Source organism: Notolepis coatsorum (assembly GCF_963971535.1).
Source record: "Notolepis coatsorum genome assembly, chromosome: 18".
Lineage (NCBI taxonomy): Eukaryota > Metazoa > Chordata > Actinopteri > Aulopiformes > Paralepididae > Notolepis > Notolepis coatsorum.
The window spans coordinates 86,341,707-86,361,107 of NC_140182.1; the positions used below are offsets into that span (position 1 = coordinate 86,341,707).

General features: G+C 45.1%; 2 protein-coding genes across 2 annotated transcripts in view; both read left to right on the forward strand.

The window, feature by feature from the left end:
- Window positions 1-19,401, forward strand: part of fbln1 (fibulin 1) — a 96,760-nt gene that overhangs the window by 56,721 nt on the left and 20,638 nt on the right. The window lies entirely within an intron of this gene.
- On the forward strand, window positions 3,054-9,773 carry LOC311244924 (uncharacterized protein). Its single transcript, XM_084334622.1, has 3 exons — window positions 3,054-3,465; window positions 8,647-8,824; window positions 9,231-9,773. Exons 1-3 carry the CDS (start codon window positions 3,283-3,285, stop codon window positions 9,380-9,382), a joined length of 513 nt encoding a protein of 170 aa, XP_084190748.1. The 5' UTR covers window positions 3,054-3,282; the 3' UTR covers window positions 9,383-9,773.

Below are 19,401 nucleotides of genomic sequence, written 5' to 3' on the forward strand. Positions count from 1 at the left end.
AATCAACCAAAACGATTCAGGCTTATTGCACATAACACGTTTTATCTCACGATCTATGAAAAAAGACAGGATTATCTTGGAAATGTGCGATGTTTAGTGTGTAATAAACTACAAACTACAGTGTGTAGAAACAAACAATGTCTGTCAAATGAGCCACACCATTGTCTCCACACTTATAATACAGAACACACACCCAGATAGCAAAAGATGTTCATTCAATGTTGAGTTATGGTCAAAATGCTTGATTTTTGGTTAAGGTCGACGATTGATGGTGGATCAACCATTAACCGATGAACCAATTGACCAATGTTGAAAACATGTCATTGAATCAATATTGTTTTGTGGTTGAATTTTAATGATTGAAATGCCAATATCTAATAAATGTTGAATCAACGTATGCTGTTCAACGTAGGCTATGCTGTTTGTCGTCATTGTCTCATCACCCAGACTGCACTGCACTTGTGCCCCGCCTCCCAGAATGCACCTGTGCGGCAGCTTCCTGGCAGCTACCTCATGTCTCTCTGCATCATTAAGACTGGTGAGTACTGCATGGCAATAATGTCGATTATGTTGTATGTTGTATGTATGCTTTCGATTGCAAACGCCAGCGGAGTAGTGCCGTGTTCGTTTTTACATGGTAGAGAATATTATATTAACCATTATGCATGCCTGCTAGCTGAAGCTAATTTAGCTAGTAGCATTAGCAGTTAACTATAATGAATGTTTCTTGATTTTGGTGTTTAGTGATATCCACCTGTTGCATATACTGTTATACATTTTATGTAGGCTAACGTCAGTAACGTTTCAAAATGTGGCTTATGCTGTATTCTTTAACAGGATACACTGGCACAATCAGTTAGCTTAGCATTGCTGCTACCATTATGCTTGCTTGCTAAAAAGTCATGGTAAACCAACAACATGGCAGGGTGCAGGCATACAGGCCGGGCCTGTCTCTCTCCCTCCCTCCCTTATGTGTTTGTGCTTAAAACAGTGAATGATGACCGCATGTTCTCAGAGCATTTTCAGAGCACTGTTAAACTGTTAAATGGTAATTTTAAAACTAATATAAGAAATTAATGTATATAGTGGTATATTACAGTGACATTCATACAGTATCCTTTGATTTCACATAATTTTATTATTATTTCACAATAAAATACTGTAATCAAAATCCTCTGTAATATCACATCAGATTTAGTAATCTCACAATAACATAGCAATATTTCACATTTAATTATTATTTCACAATAATAGTATCAAAATCGAAAGTCCCATTTGCATATTATTGGTATCTAGGGACATCTATGGACTTCAGGGAATGTATTCACAGTGTCAGAAATATTGTGTCTATTACTAGGCTTGCTTAAATTGTGATGAAACAAAGGAGAATATGAATTATGATTTTTCTTTGCATCTTTGACAGTGAATAACACCATGCTAATAATGACCAAACATTAAAAACTGCCACTGATCTCGTTCAGTCCCCTCTTGAGATCATGTGTAAAAAAAATCGAAGGAAATTAATAAAGGGAAGATTATTAAACCGAAGGTTCTGTAGATACAGTACTGAATTCTCCTATCCGGACCAATGCAATTTGAAATATTATTATAGAATATGATGCTTATAAATTACCTTATTATAGCCAATTCGCACATATATATATATATATATATATATATATATATATATATATATATATATATATATATATATATATATATATATATATATATGTATATATATATATATATATACATACATACATACATACATACATATATTATCTTTCAAATGCCTGAGTTCAATTTGGATTTAGTATCACCAGGCATACGAACCGATAATAATCTACTGTAATCTACTGTACTTTTTAATTTTCCCCACAGTGCAACCGTTTCGAAACTAATTTCAGATCTAATTGTTCCTACATGTTAACAATAGGGAAGAGAAATTAACTGCGTTTTAAAATTTGTCAAACGTTACCTTTTGTGGCTTATTATCCCGAATAATAACAGTTATTGAAATAATTCATACAGAACTCTGAACCTTGAATCCCATTATAATCTTCCAGGAAGTGTAGTTCAGAAAAATTCCCACGGTTAAAAATTTCCAAAATGGTCGCCCTCTCGGAATATACTCGAAAAGTTTTATCTATCTAATGGCACTTTTAACCTATTGCTAAACTAACGTATTGATGATAATATACATTCTACATGCTTTTGTGACATGTTAGTGATGTTAATACTTGAATACGTTTGATATTAAAAACGCACATTTTATGCAACAATCGGGTGGAACAGGTTAACCTGCTGGTTGTGTGTCCCATTCACAGCTCAGTAAAAGAGAAGTGCTCCATCCATCTCGACTCCCGTGTCCGTTATTCACACAGGACAGAAACACAGTGGTCACATTTGCTTCACTGATTCTAAAAAAAAATTTCTTTTCTTTAATAGGTTGAAGGTTCATCATCCTTACACAGCTTGCACAGGGAGAGATCTTATGTCCCATATGTGATGAACAGAAGTAAGCTCAACACTGCAGTGATGAGTGAAATTATTGGTTCTGTGTTTCAGGTTCATGGTAGAGGGGTCTACAGTCAAATTGTGAACTTATCATTTAACAGCATCATAATTCTTTTTTTGCTGTTTAGTGTTAGTCTCCTTGTATTTAAAGAAGGCTAGACGCCGCAGAGAGGGAAGATGACACACTGGAGTGGCAGGCTGATGAGAGGTCCCTATGTGTACGGGTGGCAAAACAGCGCCAGTGTCCTCTCCATTCACACTCCATTGGGAGCAATTAGGGGTTACAGGGGCACTGCCATGCTAGACTAACTTAGGTTATTTGGATTGAATATTTAAATTATGTATAGATTTTGTAAAATATAATTTCCCCCAATAGTATTGAGTTAACCTATGATTCCTTCCTATCCCTAGGTGTGTGAGGTGGGGCCCAGCAGACATACCGGACGGGGAGACAGAGGAAGCCTTGGGGGCTTTGAAAAGGGATCTGTGGAACATTTACTCAGGCATTTGACTTTTGGTGAATTGACACATGATTTAATTGTTGTTACTTGGGTACTCATTACATGTATTTGTATGTCTGTACACAGAGGAAGGGATGGGTGGGGCAGAGAGCAGAACTTCTGATGGAGAGGACCTACGTCATCCTGCAGCGGTACTTGAACAAAATGCCTGCACCAATGATGGTGGAGCTCAAAGAGGAATGGCCTTTTCTCTTCGCTCAGACGGGGCTATTCTCCCACTTTGGCCTCCTGACAGACACCGATGCCCTTCAAAAGATCCAAGATGCCCTGGGTCAGAGAGGACGGACCATCCTGCAGTTCTGCCAGAAACTGGACAACCCAGAGATCAGGGAAGTTCTGGCCAGATATGATCCAGAGGCTTCGGAGAAGACTCCTTATGGTGTACTTCAAGGAGCCTACGGAGAAACTGCTGCTCGGAGTTGATGTAAGTTTTATTTATTTAAATATTAAAATATTTGAAATGCTAAACGAGTGATTACAAACCCTACAAACACTGTGATAGACCCTCTAAACACTGATAGACCCTCTAAACACTGTAATAGACCCGACAAACACTGTAAACACTGTGATAGATCTATCACAGTGTTTAGAGGGTCTATCACAGTGTTTGTCGGGTCTATCACAGTGTTTAGAGCAGGGGTCAGCAACCTTTTTGACATGGAGTGCCTGTTTGAAATATAGTTGTAACTAGTGTGCCTCAACAATATTCCATGCATCGTACATTTTTTTCTCATAATCAGGTATTTTTAATGATCATTTTTACATTATTACATCATTATTGTTATTGTTATTATTAACAATATTATTATGATGGTTGTATCAACCCTAAATCTGAGTTGGGGGGGGGGAATGCAATGCAGACAAACAGCTGCATACAGTGCGACCATTTCACTCACATTTGCCCATTCATTTTTGGACACATCACACACCATCGGTGTGTGTACTGTACGTGTGCTGTCATAGCTCCACCTACAGGCCTAATGGAGAACACCAGGAGAACACCAGGATGTGAATGGAGGGTGAATGTGAAGTATATCGTGTAAATAAGTTTTGATTGATCGCAAGACTACACTGTAAAAAAAAATTATAATAATAAGTTACCAGAACTTAAAAATATTGAGTTCAGTTACTGTGCATTAAGGTTTTCAGTTTTCAATCCATAATAAGTTAACAGAAAAATAAGTACAAAACCACATTATTTCAACCTAATAAAACTATGTTTATTGTCATTGTTTTAAGAACACAAGTTGACTTGGTAATACTCACATTGTGGCTTTTAACATGTGCAATGTTCAATGAAATAGAGAAATAAATAATAAAATGTGTTGATTAATCCCACTGGTCACAATGGTGACCGTAATAATGTTTTTGTTATAAGGCTCTGCAAAAGTTACTGAATGATGTAGCAATGTATTTCCAGCTAAATTGAAATAATAAACAAATAAAGGGTCTCAATTAAATATGTGGTAGTAAAAATAACCTGTGGGAGGATTTCAACAAGATAAATGCGACAACAGTGCAAAATATTTCACTATAATATTTCAGAGCAAAATTATTATTATTATTTTTTTTTTTTAATTTTTACTGCTGCCCCCTGTGCCTATGCAAATGCCCCCATGTGCCTATGCAGGCACGCGTGCCTAGGGTTGCCTACCCCTGGTTTAGAGGGTCTATCAGTGTTTAGAGGGTCTATCACAGTGTTTAGAGGGTCTATCACACCCTCTAAACAATGATAGACCCTCTAAACACTGTGACAGACCAGACCCTCTAAACACTGTGACAGACCCTCTAAACACTGTGTTAGACCCTCTAAACACTGATAGACCCTCTAAACACTGTGACAGACCCTCTAAACACTGTGACAGACCCTCTATACACTGTGATAGACCCGACAAACACTGTGATAGACCCTCTAAACACTGTGATCACAGTGTTTAGAGGGTCTATCACAGTGTTTAGAGGGTCTATCAGTGTTTAGAGGGTCTATCACAGTGTTTGTAGGGTCTATCACAGTGTTTGTAGGGTCTATTACAGTGTTTAGAGGGTCTATCACACCCTCTAAACACTGATAGACCCTCTAAACACTGTGACAGACCCTCTAAACACTGTGACAGACCCTCTAAACACTGTGATAGACCCGACAAACACTGTGATAGACCCTCTAAACACTGTGATAGAGTCGGGTTTATCACAGTGTTTAGAGGGTCTATCAGTGTTTAGAGGGTCTATCAGTGTTTAGAGGGTCTATCACAGTGTTTAGAGGGTCTATCACACCCTATAAACACTGATAGACCCTCTAAACACTGTGACAGACCCTCTAAACACTGTGACAGACCCTCTAAACACTATGACAGACCCTCTAAACAATGATAGACCCTCTAAACACTGTGATAGATCTATCACAGTGTTTGTCGGGTCTATCACAGTGTTTAGAGGGTCTATCAGTGTTTAGAGGGTCTGTCACAGTGTTTAGAGGGTCTGTCACAGTGTTTGTCGGGTCTATCACAGTGTTTAGAGGGTCTATCAGTGTTTAGAGGGTCTGTCACAGTGTTTAGAGGGTCTATCACAGTGTTTAGAGGGTCTATCACAGTGTTTGTCGGGTTTATCACAGTGTTTAGAGGGTCTATCAGTGTTTAGAGGGTCTATCACAGTGTTTAGAGGGTCTATCATACCCTCTAGACACTGATAGACCCTCTAAACACTGTGACAGACCCTCTAAACACTGTGACAGACCATCTAAACACTGACAGACCCTCTAAACACTGATAGACCCTCTAAACACTGTGATAGACCCTCTAAACACTGTGATAGATCTATCACAGTGTTTGTCAGGTCTATCACAGTGTTTAGAGGGTCTATCAGTGTTTAGAGGGTCTATCACAGTGTTTGTAGGGTCTATCACAGTGTTTGTAGGGTCTATTACAGTGTTTAGAGGGTCTATCACACCCTCTAAACACTGATAGACCCTCTAAACACTGTGACAGACCCTCTAAACACTGTGATAGATCTATCACAGTGTTTGTCGGGTTTATCACAGTGTTTAGAGGGTCTATCAGTGTTTAGAGGGTCTATCACAGTGTTTAGAGGATCTATCACACCCTCTAGACACTGATAGACCCTCTAAACACTGTGACAGACCCTCTAAACACTGTGACAGACCCTCTAAACACTAACAGACCCTCTAAACACTGATAGACCCTCTAAACACTGTGATAGATCTATCACAGTGTTTGTCGGGTCTATCACAGTGTTTAGAGGGTCTATCAGTGTTTAGAGGGTCTGTCACAGTGTTTAGAGGGTCTATCACAGTGTTTAGAGGGTCTATCACAGTGTTTGTCGGGTTTATCACAGTGTTTAGAGGGTCTATCAGTGTTTAGAGGGTATATCAGTGTTTAGAGGGTCTATCACAGTGTTTAGAGGGTCTATCACACCCTCTAGACACTGATAGACCCTCTAAACACTGTGACAGACCCTCTAAACACTGTGACAGACCCTCTAAACACTGAGAGACCCTCTAAACACTGATAGACCCTCTAAACACTGTGATAGATCTATCAGTGTTTGTCGGGTCTATCACAGTGTTTAGAGGGTCTATCAGTGTTTAGAGGGTCTGTCACAGTGTTTAGAGGGTCTATCACAGTGTTTAGAGGGTCTATCACAGTGTTTAGCGGGTCTATCAGTGTTTAGAGGGTCTATCACAGTGTTTGTAGGGTATATCACAGTGTTTGTAGGGTCTATTACAGTGTTTAGAGGGTCTATCACACCCTCTAAACACTGATAGACCCTCTAAACACTGTGACAGACCCCCTAAACACTGTGACAGACCCTCTAAACACTGTGACAGACCCTCTAAACACTGATAGACCCTCTAAACACTGTGATAGACCCTCTAAACACTGTGATAGACCCTCTAAACACTGATAGACCCTCTAAACACTGTGACAGACCCTCTAAACACTGTAACAGACCCTCTAAACACTGTGACAGACCCTCTAAACACTGTGACAGACCCTCTAAACACTGTGATAGACCCGACAAACACTGTGATAGACCCGACAAACACTGTGATAGACCCTCTAAACACTGTGATAGATCTATCACAGTGTTTGTCGGGTCTATCACAGTGTTTAGAGGGTCTATCAGTGTTTAGAGGGTCTATCACAGTGTTTGTAGGGTCTATCACAGTGTTTGTATGGTCTATTACAGTGTTTAGAGGGTCTATCACACCCTCTAAACACTGATAGGCCCTCTAAACACTGTGACAGACCCCCTAAACACTGTGACAGACCCTCTAAACACTGTGACAGACCCTCTAAACACTGATAGACCCTCTAAACACTGTGATAGACCCTCTAAACACTGTGATAGACCCTCTAAACACTGATAGACCCTCTAAACACTGTGACAGACCCTCTAAACACTGTAACAGACCCTCTAAACACTGTGACAGACCCTCTAAACACTGTGACAGACCCTCTAAACACTGTGATAGACCCGACAAACACTGTGATAGACCCGACAAACACTGTGATAGACCCGACAAACACTGTGATAGATCTATCACAGTGTTTGTCGGGTCTATCAGTGTTTAGAGGGTCTATCAGTGTTTAGAGGGTCTATCACAGTGTTTAGAGGGTCTATCAGTGTTTAGAGGGTCTATCACAGTGTTTGTAGGGTCTATCACAGTGTTTGTAGGGTCTATTACAGTGTTTAGAGGGTCTATCACACCCTCTAAACACTGATAGACCCTCTAAACACTGTGACAGACCCCCTAAACCAGTGGTGCCCAACCAGTCGATCATGATCGACAGGTAGATCGCGGGCTGGTTTCAAGTAGATCTCGATTAATAAAATTAGATTCAATTTTTTTTTCTTTTTTTTTTCTTTTTTTTGCAAAATCAACTCTGCCTCTCCTTGTTAACTACAACAAGCAATGCTGTTTGTTATTTAAGATGAGGTCGGACTCGGCACTGACAGATTTGTGTTCATTATGCTGCTTTTATAAAGCCTCAAATGACGGCTTACAATATACAATTTTGGCTGGTAGCTCTCGGCTAGGTGGTAAATTAAAAAGTAGATCTTGGTTCAAAAAAGGTTGGGGACCCCTGCTCTAAACACTGTGATAGACCCGACAAACACTGTGATAGACCCTATAAACACTGTGACAGACCCTCTAAACACTGTGACAGAACCTCTAAACACTGTGACAGACCCGACAAACACTGTGATAGACCCGACAAACACTGTGATAGACCTATGTTTAGACGGTCTATCACAGTGTTTAGAGGGTCTATCACAGTGTTTAGAGGGTCTATCAGTGTTTAGAGGGTCTATCACAGTGTTTAGAGGGTCTATCACAGTGTTTGTAGGGTCTATCACAGTGTTTAGAGGGTCTATTACAGTGTTTAGAGGGTCTATCCCCTCTAAACACTGTGATAGACCCTCTACACACTGATGGACCCTCTAAACACTGTGACAGACCCTCTAAACACTGTGATAGACCCGACAAACACTGTGATAGACCCTCTAAACACTGTGATAGACCCTCTAAACACTGTGTTCATAAAATAAATGTTGGGCCTTCATTTTCTTCTCTCTGATTTAGATTTCTCGTCTGGCTTTGGTAGGAGGCACCAATTCAGAGAACCTGATCAGACTGATGTTGAAAACTGCTATGACCAACGCCCTGGCCAGTGGGTTCAACTGGGCTGGAAAGAAAGACAAGCGTTGTTCAGAAAGCAAGAAGCCATTCAAGCACACAACACTACAAGCCTGCATGTTTGGTGAGCTTCCTCCCCTGCAAACTACTTCATAGGTTAAGTTTAGGTAGTGAGGCATGACTGTCTGCTGGTGATTCAGAATATAATTATGCTGTTGCAAAAACGTTAAAAAAGTGTTATGTTGGAATAAAGTGATGAAAGTGCAACCTATAAGAAATGGACAATGTAATTGGTGAGCTTTAGAGGTGCATGGATACACATTGTATTGCCTAGATGGTGTCAGGCTAGGTGATTGCTTCTCTTTCCTGTCCAGTCTAACTGGATGCTGACTGTAGCTTGTTACTGTAGGCCTACAGAGTGAGTAATTGAGTGATTAAAAAAAATCACACTCGTGTGAAGTGAGGGGTGCTCTTATCATTGTACATCATCTCACCTCTCTTCCTCACTTTTTTATTTTTGTGTCTATCAGCTGCTGCTCGACAGTTTGACCCCAAGCTGACCGACCAGGACTACAGCGAAACTGTCAAGAAGTGGCTTCGTTATGCGCCAGACCGGGAGGGAGGCATCTCAAGGAACCGAAGTGACCCAAACTTAAGTCAAGTGAACCAGAGTCAAACTTAGGGTACCCCAGCACACACTGTTTCCCTGGTTCATACAGTACAAGGAATTACCCTCATGGACACTGTTCTTCCATGGACAGCATCTACTTGAATCACTTGCTGCTTCAGCCTGTTCTTGGAACCGAAGTGACCCAAACTTAAGTCAAGCGAACCAGAGTCAAACTTAGGGTACCCCAGCACACACTGTTTCCCTGGTTCATACAGTACAAGGAATTACCCTCATGGACACTGTTCTTCCATGGACGGCATCTACTTGAATGACTTGCTGCTTCAGCCTGTTCTTGCAGTGTTTTTATTTTTTAATTTTTTATTTTAACCTTTATTTACCCAGGGTAGGTTCGCTGAGCACGGATGCTCTTTTTCAGCTACGCCCTGCTTCACATTCACAGAGTTCCATTCACACCTGGGAGCTGCCCAGTACAACCACAGTCTGACACTGTTGGCCACTGAGCAACTCCACTGGAGCAGTTGGGGGTTTAGTGCCTTGCTCAAGGGCACTTCAGCGGTTGGTGTTAAGGGTATGGGAGAGAGTTATATGGGAGAGAGTTATAGAAACATTAGGGGGGGGGGGGATACAAAAAAAAATGCTTTTCATTTATCTATTTATTTAACTATTAAACAATATAAAACGAATTGGCCATAATTGACTGAGCAAACTAATGCTTACTGCTGTAACCTACTAATAACACTTAAGTAAATCTGAAGATTATTATATAGCAGATGCCTTGGAGGATAAGTCGTGGACAACTGTAGATCATCTGAGCTCCACTGTGTTTAAATTCAAATCCTCTGCCATTGTTATTTAACCCTTGTGTTTGAAAACTAAAGTATTATACTCTTATTAGGGGACTAAATTGAAAAACTCCATAAAAAGATTATGTTGAAATAATTTCCCACTTTCTTTTCCATAAATATTTTATTCAACTTCAGCCCTGATCATAACCATTTTTTATATTTTTTTTGTAATGAAATACTCCCACTTTTCTGAAAAGAGTTGTTAAATATGACAAAAAAAACAATATGTGGTGGTTATGATCGGGCTGAAGTTGAATAAACAATTTATGAAAGAGAGTAAAAAAAAAATACAAGATAATTAAAAGATTATGCCACATATTATATTGGCTACAAACATAATCACTGCAAAGTTATCAAACAAATAAGAATCTGATCAGACACAAGGGTTAAGTTGTTGTTCCCTTTCTAATTTCCTCAAAAACATCTAGTCTAGTTAATGTGATCAATATTATTTGACAATTGATGCTTTTTGTTGGACATTTCAGTCAGTGAGCTCATACTTTGAGCTCATAAATTTATAGTTAAAATGATTGAGACAACGCAATCTTGTCTTCGTTGTGCATGAATGCGTGTGCTCACCACACACGATACGCGTGTCACTATTCTGGCAGTGGCTATATATAGTATTGTTAATGAAAGGTCTGTTATAAGGTCTGTTATTTAATGTTTGTGTAAAAGGTTAACTGGTCACTGTGGAAGTATGATGATACCCTCTTGAAAGAAAAAAATAAATTTTTATATTAAAGCCATGTTGTCATTTTTGTTCACACATTTTTGGAAATATGGTCATATAAGAATTTTGAACAACAATAGTGTGTTTAACAGCAGGAAAAAAACATGTAATGTTATGATGTATACATATCAGCAGCAATATTTTAATGTAAAATGTACATTAATCAGTATTGATTCCTTAACTTTACAAGTTACAAGTAGATGTACAAGTTACAAATGTACAAGTAGATTACCATTTAGATTATGGTTGAATAAACATTGATGCCTAACATTGATTCAATATAAAATCAACTAAAATGTGCATGTAGATTACCATTTAGATGATGGTTGAATCAACATTGATATAGTATCAGTTATGGTTGACACCTAATGTTGATTCAACATGTAAGTCATAGACAACGATTTGTATAATTTCGATGTCAGGCTTCAACATAGATTCAATATTTCTGCCTAACCCTATTTCAACGTTGATTCACAAATTTTTTGCTATCTGAGCTTTGCAAATATAGTGAAACGCCGCGGAAACGACTATCAAGCTGGCCATCTGTGTGTGGCGCTCAAAGTGTTAACCCGCATGCGCAAACCCAGCCAACAACATAAACAACAATGGCGCCGTGCAGGGTTGTTGAGTTCGTGATGCAGAAGCTATTGAGCTTGATCGGGCTTCTACAGCTAAATGTACTGCTCCTGTACTACCATGCGTCATCGGTTCAGGAAATATGTTTATTGGCTTGTAAAGATGGAAACGCAAGGGTGGCGTCTTCAAATTTGTTCACTCTGGGACCCGTTTTCAGAAAATAGCGTATTCAGGCTCCCAGAACGCGGTTCTGTGTGGACGAAACGTGCATACGATAAAAATACTCGTCTCCGTGTGGACAATGGCCTTGGTTGACACGTCACTTAAGGAAGTTTAGTTTCCAGTATCTACACCATCACCGACAGTGGTATGAGAGGAGGTGAACAGTGGCAGACATCGAGGCTCCACTAATGAAGAAGTATGTGAACTTGCAGTAACATTGGTAATTATTTTTGGCTACTTTGGTGTTTTCGAAAGAGGGACAAAAAAGCCAATGATGAATCCTCAGATTCCACTCACAGTGTGAGCCACCTCATCCACCCGTCACACACACACACACACACACACACACACACACACACACACACACACACACACACACACACACACACACACACACACACACACTAAGATGCACATAGACAGTGTAAGAGGTACACCACTTTTTCCCGGTCATCCATCACTGGTTTTCTCAATGCAATGCTACCATGTCTGGATGACAAGCCTGACAGTCTGACGCATCTGTGCAAACACAACAGCCAGGCCCTCACCGCTAGGAAAACATGATTCCACCACAATCAAACACGGAATCCAATGACTAGACTACTAGTAGCACAATCACAACTACACTGAATCCCCTCAGAGACACACACAACAGACCCACCAAGGTGGTACATATTATCCTAATGACAGAAACAACATTTCTGACACTTCTTACAGATGTGGAATGCATTACTCATGCAAGCATCATCGTCACTCCACTTTAGATTAGGGGCATGTTATTTGAACAGGGATGATAATGGGCCGATTGATTCTGGCAGTCAGGTGGATGGATGAGGCACTGGGGAACGGGGCGAGTATTTCAGCATATCCCTGCCTGAACCTCATTCCCCCTTTGGTTAATGAATAGATGCTTGTCTTCCTAGGTGGGAGAGCTCAACATTAACGACTTTATATGAGTACTGGCTAAGCGTCCCGCTCTTAAGCCATACCGAGATATACCTCATCTCATGTACCTATTGTACTCCATCCAGTGCACGTGAGCGGCGCGGTGCGGGGAGCGCAGCGGGCGGTTTTGACGTGAGCGAGGAGTGGGTTTTAAAATGGGTCGGCGCGACGTCCGGAGCGAGAGTTCTCCTCCGCTCCAATCCACTCCAGGCCGCTCACAGTGCTTTAACACTGATGTAATATACATGTAGTAAGTACAATGCCAAAGCAACAGATGGCGATGTACAAACATGAAGGCCATTTTCAACCAATGAGAAGGGTGAACCTGTGATATCCTGTTCAGGCTATGTCACTCACATCCTGTTAGAAAAAGTTTTGACGCCATTGTTGTTGTCGTTAGCTTACATGCTAACGTTAATGGCAGCGACCATAGCATTGTGGCTAGGCTAGCTATCATCGCTTAATAGAGCTAGTGAATGGATAAACAACGTTATTTAACATTGCAGAATGGGTACAATTACAATGCGGCTCAATACAAACAATTGTTAAGGGGTCCAGGGGGTGTAGACTGTTGTAGTTTGAGCTAATTTACACCATGCTCCAAGAAAGAAAAAAAAAATCTGCCGAGCGATGTGGCGCGGGGAGCGGGGAGCGCTCGATTCAAGGTGAGCGGTGAGCGACTTGGGGGCGGGGTCAACATGAGCGATTAGCGGAGCGGACCAAGCTTTAAAGAGCGAAGAGCGGATTTCTCGCCCCCGCCGATCCGCTCACGTGGCCTGACTCCATCAACGAATAAACCCACAAAATACACCCCTCACCTGCCAGGCCCCGCCCCTTAGTGGCGTGCTACATAGGACTGGGCATGGCCACCACTCACTCTTCCTCGGAAAAAATCGTTTCCAAAGAAAAGTTTCCCCAAGGGAACTCGGGGCACGCTAAGAGCGGGATGCTTAGCCAGTACTCATATAACCAGGTTATATACATAACCTGTCATTATATAGCGTACTTGCATCGCGTCCCGCTCTTAAGCCATACCGAGATATGGGGTAGAGCGGACGCGAGGCCCGACAGATGCACCCCCTGAGGACCCGTAAGCCCACATTAAGGGGGAAGGGGAGTCCCGTCACCCCATCCTTCCTAATGAAGAGGGGGCGCAGTCAACTCCACCCGAGTGCGAACAAGAGGGAACTAGAACCCCTTGAACACACAGCACAGGCGGAACCACGTGTGACACAACACACTGTGGCCCATACCCACACACCCCTGCTACCCCACCAAAGGACGGGAAGCAGGAGAGGCCACAGACCTCAGAACCGCCTGGGAGACAGAACCCCCGGTCATGTCCATGAGGTAAAACCTACGAAGGGACCCGGGGAAGACCATGAAGCTGCAGCACAGATGTCCTCCACCGAGGCCCCACCCAGCAGAGCGGCAGAGGCTGCCACCCCACGAGTGGAGTGCGCCCTGACGCCCCCAGGGGGAGCCAGCCCGGCCAACGTGTAGCAAAGGGCAATGCCCTCGCACAACCAATGGGACAGGCGCTGTTTCAATAGTGCCTTATCAGCACGAGAACCACCGTAACAGACAAACTGATCGGTAGCCCTGAGGCCCTGAGTACGGCTGAGGTAAATCCCCAAAGCCCGGACCGGACATGACAGGTGAAGGCCCGCCTCCAACTCACTAGCGTGAGGAGGTGGATGAAACGCCTGAACCACAATATCCCTGGAGCGGAAGGAACTCCGGATATTTGTAGGCACGAAGGCAGGATTAGGCCGCAGAGTGGCACCGCAATCGGAACGAAAGACAGGCACTCTGGTCGTACCGAGAGAGCACAAAGCGCACCCACGCGTTTAGCGGAGGTGACGGCCAGCAAGAACGCGGTCTTTGAACGACAGCTGTTCCAACAGCGCTTGCTCAAGAGGCTCAAACGGGGCCAAGGACAACCGACCGAGGACCAATTGAAGATCCCAACTCGGAGCCAAAGAGCGTTTTACCGGCTTAGCGCGTCGGGCGCCAAGCAGGAAACGCTTCACAAGAGGGTGGCTGAACAAAACATCACCCTCAAATCCCTCATGATAAGAGGATATAGCTGCTGCATATACCCTCACCGTCGAAGCCAACATTCTATCAAGGAAAGACTGGAGGTAAACAAGGACAATATCCAGGGGGCAGGACATCGGTCCCTGCCCCCCCGCCTTACACCACTCTTGGAACATACGCCATCTGCCCGCGTAAAGCGCGACAGTGGAGGGAGCATGCGCATTCCTGATGGTATCAACCACAGAAGGGTCCATCCTCTCCAGACTTACCCTCTCACCAGCCAAACCATCAGACATTGGCACAACACCGGGTGCTGAACAGCGACCCGTGTGCTTGAGTGAGGGCCTTCGCCGACCAAGGAATAGGCCATGGCGGAGCTACCAGTAGCTGGATCAGGACCGGGAACCACACAGCTGCGCCCCGGTCCGGCGCAATCAGGATCAAGGACCTGCGCTCCTCAACGTACCCGCCCCAACAACTGACCTAACAGATATATGGGGAAAGAATCCCAGGCGGCACGGCATCGGTCCCAGACCTGCCTGGCTATGTCCGGACGTAATCCCCACCCGTCAGGATGAGGACCGCCCGCGACATTACACCTGTACCCACATTCACCCTGCCGGGGATGTGGGGAGCCCTCAGGCCGCGCAGATGGAGGACGCCCAGCCAGCCGCCCGCCGCCCGGTGCAGACGGGGGGAGCGTACTCCTCCCTGTCTGTCGATATACGACACTGACGTCGTATCGAGCGTATCGCAACACGCTCTGAGAGGGATGCCCATAGCACTCCACCCGTTGACTGGGAAGAGGAGTACTCCACTTCCAGTCTACAGCAACCCCAGGCTGGTAGGAACCCTGCCTGGCATGAGACTTGACGATCCACCTTGACCGCCAAGGACCAGAACGTCGGCAGGGCAGAATACACTTCCTAACCCCTGACGACGCAGAGGCCCCAGTGCGGCCTACACGCACTTGGTGAAGATGCGGGGAGCCAGAGAAAAGCCGAACCGCAGCCCCTGGTACCCATACGCTAACCCTGTAAGGAAGCGTAGGTAAGCCCTAGGACGGAAGATCGGGAATGCGAACACGCATCCTACAGGTCTATGGAGGAGAACCAGACCCCCACCTGACAGTGTTCAACAGGTAGGAGACGATCCAAAAAATACCGAACCTTCCCATGGTCCAACATGGGTCTGACACCCCCCCCCTCCCGATTTCTCAGGCACCAGAGAACACCGGGAGGAAAACACCACGACGATGGCTTGCTTCGTCCACAGAGATCAGATCTCGTCGACCAGAGCTGTCACTGCTGGGTGGGGTTGTGTTTTAAATACAAGTCCCCGCCTCAGCGTTCTCTCCATCCACATCGACATATGGTACTGCCGTAGCCATATGTGATGACACTCCCAATGCACCCGCCGCCATGTGGCGCAGGTCCGCAAGGAACTGTAGATAGGCGGCCCGGTCCCACCCGCTGTGCGTAGCCAACCCTGGACCCGTGCGAGCAGAGCTTTCCGTGGAGTCAGGTCGGAACCTGACACTACCCACGAGGCAATCGCACCCAAGGGGGGACCCCGACAGAAAGGGCCGGTTTGATACGGGGGAAGCTGACATCAATCTAGGTGACAAAAGCCCCCCCACTGAACACCCCTCCAGAACATGCTGAGGAGTTGTTCTGCAGCCGGACATGCAAGGCGTGAGGACCCCATGGGTTCCTACACACCGTAGCCCTGCAGTGATATTACTACCACCTAAATCATGCGCACCTCTTCTTTTCAGACCACTGCCGATCTCGCGGGAGTGGGAGGCACCAACATGATACCTGGCCTGGCGAAGGCGAGGCCGGGGAAGCCCGCACTGTGTGCCTCAAAAGGTTTCGAGCCCCCCTGCTGACAACACCTATAGTTGACAGACGTAACACCAGGCTCAACCAAACACAGCTTATGGTGTGGGAGCCACTTGACAGCACAACATTCTCACGGACAGACCCAGGCTCAGCCATCAACTGGGTGTCAGCCCCTGTCCCCATGAGAAGCGAAAAGTGGGGCCGCCCGCGCTTCAACGAAGGCACGCGGCCCACAGCCAAAGGAAACAATCAGAGGCCCCTTTTTCCGCTGGTGTTGGGGGAGGGAGTGATCGGAGAGCGGGCTGCTTGCGGCAGGACGGCGACGGCTTGTATATTCCAAGCCGAGCCCATCCAACATGGCCGATCCCTCGGCCGCCAAGGCTGTCGGCCTTGTGGACACCTGTCAATTCACCGCCCAGGATACCTCTGGCGGGGGAAAAACATGGCCGCCTGTCGAGGGCCTCGTCATCGCCGCTGACGAGGCCGTGCTCTCTCTTCTTCTGGCTGCGCGGTGTGAGGCGGTGTCGGGCCTAGGACAAATACCGCCCGCGCTCCAGCGGAAGACCAAAATCCTCTGCGGAGAGGGGAGCCCTAAGCGGTTATAGCTTGCGGCTGGGTCAAAGCTAATAACGTCAACAACCTCACGCGATGTGTCGACGTCGGCTGGCCCTCAAGGCCCCGCCACCAGACACCATTTGTCGATAGAAAAAACAGCAATTCGAACACAGTTCTAATCGCTGCCAATTCCATACCGTGGCGGTACAGGCTTTAGCTGCCCACCATCCACTCGCCGGGCCGACCCACCTCATGGCGTCGGCCGGGCGGGGCACTGTTTCAACATGTCAAAAGCAAAGGACTGATGCTAACACGGAGCACCAGTGGTGGGTGTAAACAGCAACCTCCACTGTGGTGTGCACCATGAAGGGGTTAATGAATAAATGAACTAACACCACGAACATACTGTAGAATGGGCAAGCCCATGTACACAACGTTAAGGGGAGGCGGACCAGAGCGAACCAGTCCCGCATTCATTCATAATATTCACAACAGCACACCAGCCCTAGACCTCAGCCCATTTACCCATGAAGGTAAACAAAGCCCCCCCCGCACTACTCCCCCAGTAGACACCGATTGACCGTCAGCATGAATGGTTGAGAGGAGGGAAGATTGTAGCATAGACAAACATTCCCGTAGCAGAGAGACAGAACAAAAACAGTAGCCCCACTATAGCATAGCGTTCGACGCTAATGTGGACAGAAAACAGTCAGCTGAGCCACAACACTGGCCGCCGCTAAATTCCACCCTGCAGCAGTATAGCTCTACTGCCACCCGCTGGGCCGACTCGCTCTCAAGCATCGGCTCCCGGGTGGGGCACCGTCCAGCCCCGCCGAGGCACAGGATCGATGCTACCTGGCTAGGCTACCTAGCCACGGCACACCCGCCCTGCACCCTGTTGTCAACCCATTTACCCGTAAAGGGAAATATAGGACTCAGCAAAACCCCCGACATTAGCTACCGACTGACCTTCATCAATGAACCGGTTTAAGAGGAGGGAAAAGCGGCAACATCCCACGGCGGGGAACATTAAAACAGTGCCCAGCATGTCAGCAGTAGTGTTAGCATTTAGCATTTAGCGTTAGCATTAGTGTTTTAGCAGCACGCTCCAGGATCGCTTGGAACCCGTCCACTTCAGTGGAACGTTCACCAAACCATCCCGCCCCTGGTGCCGACACACAACATGGTTGTGTAACAAAACAACCCAGCATTACTAACACTAGCATCAATGCCTGATGACACAGGGCTCACCTGTGTGCGAGCCGGCTCGATAGCCAACCTTGCACGCTGTAGCTAAGGGGCTACACAACCCGGACTGTATTAAAAGATTGTTTAGATTAAACCACTACTAAATAATATTACTTGCCAGGCAGTACAGTTAGATAAATATGGCAGACACTCAATTGACGGCACGGGGACAAGGATACCAAGTTTACAGTATTTTAATCGTCATATCAATATACAACTGAATTATCACGTTTCTCTTTTAATAGTAGAATGTCAGAGTATCAAAGTCAGTGGTAATGAATATTTCCTAGGTTAAGAATACTCGACCGGAGCTCTGCAGGGAGTGAGAAGAGGTGATACGGGGCAAAGCAAGGAGGTAGCTGGAGACGATGATTTCCCTCTGGAGTTGTAAGCTCCGGAGGAATTGAAGAATGGTCGGATAATCCTGTGGTCACTGAAGAAAAGGGGTCTCGTACGGAACCGGTCCTTGTAATCCTAGTGCCCTATGGCAGGGTTAATAGCTCTTAATCCAAAAGCCTGATGGCATAGATGGTAGCTAGCTAGCTTCGTTTGTACTGGAAGCTAGCCCGAGGACGGTCTTCAGGGAGTAGTTAGATCCAAACGCAGATGGTTTTAACTATACGTTTCTCCACGTTACTTCGCTTACACAAGTCACTATACTGCGCCAATAATGGCTCTATAATATTATAGTCGTATCTAAGTAGCTACTAGCTATCCGTAACGATACACCGCTGGTAGGTCTGTGTACAACTGTACCGGACGTATTACGATCTCGCTCTGCTGCTTCTCCTGTTCTGATACTGCCGACTCGTTACTTCCACTGCTGTTAGGTTACTGCTCCACTGTTCACTCTGCGGCTGCTTGCGCCATCTACAATATATATACTCAGACTGATTTCTAGGGCGCAGCCGATTTACCTGTCCAGAATCAATGCACCTGCTATGGGCAAGTCTGAACTTGCCCGGACATGTCTTTGAACTCTGTCTGGGGGGCTCGTCTAGTGGCGCCTCCAATGTCAAGGGCGGGACCCAATGAGGCGAGCGAAGAATACTATGGTGCAAA

Coding starts and splice junctions, on each gene's coding strand:
- LOC311244924 (XM_084334622.1), top strand. CDS start 3,283: ATGCCCTTCAAAAGATCCAAGATGCCCTGGGTCAGAGAGGACGGACCA. Junction 3,466..8,646: donor AACTGCTGCTCGGAGTTGAT/GTAAGTTTTATT, acceptor TCTCTGATTTAG/ATTTCTCGTCTGGCTTTGGT. Junction 8,825..9,230: donor ACTACAAGCCTGCATGTTTG/GTGAGCTTCCTC, acceptor TGTGTCTATCAG/CTGCTGCTCGACAGTTTGAC.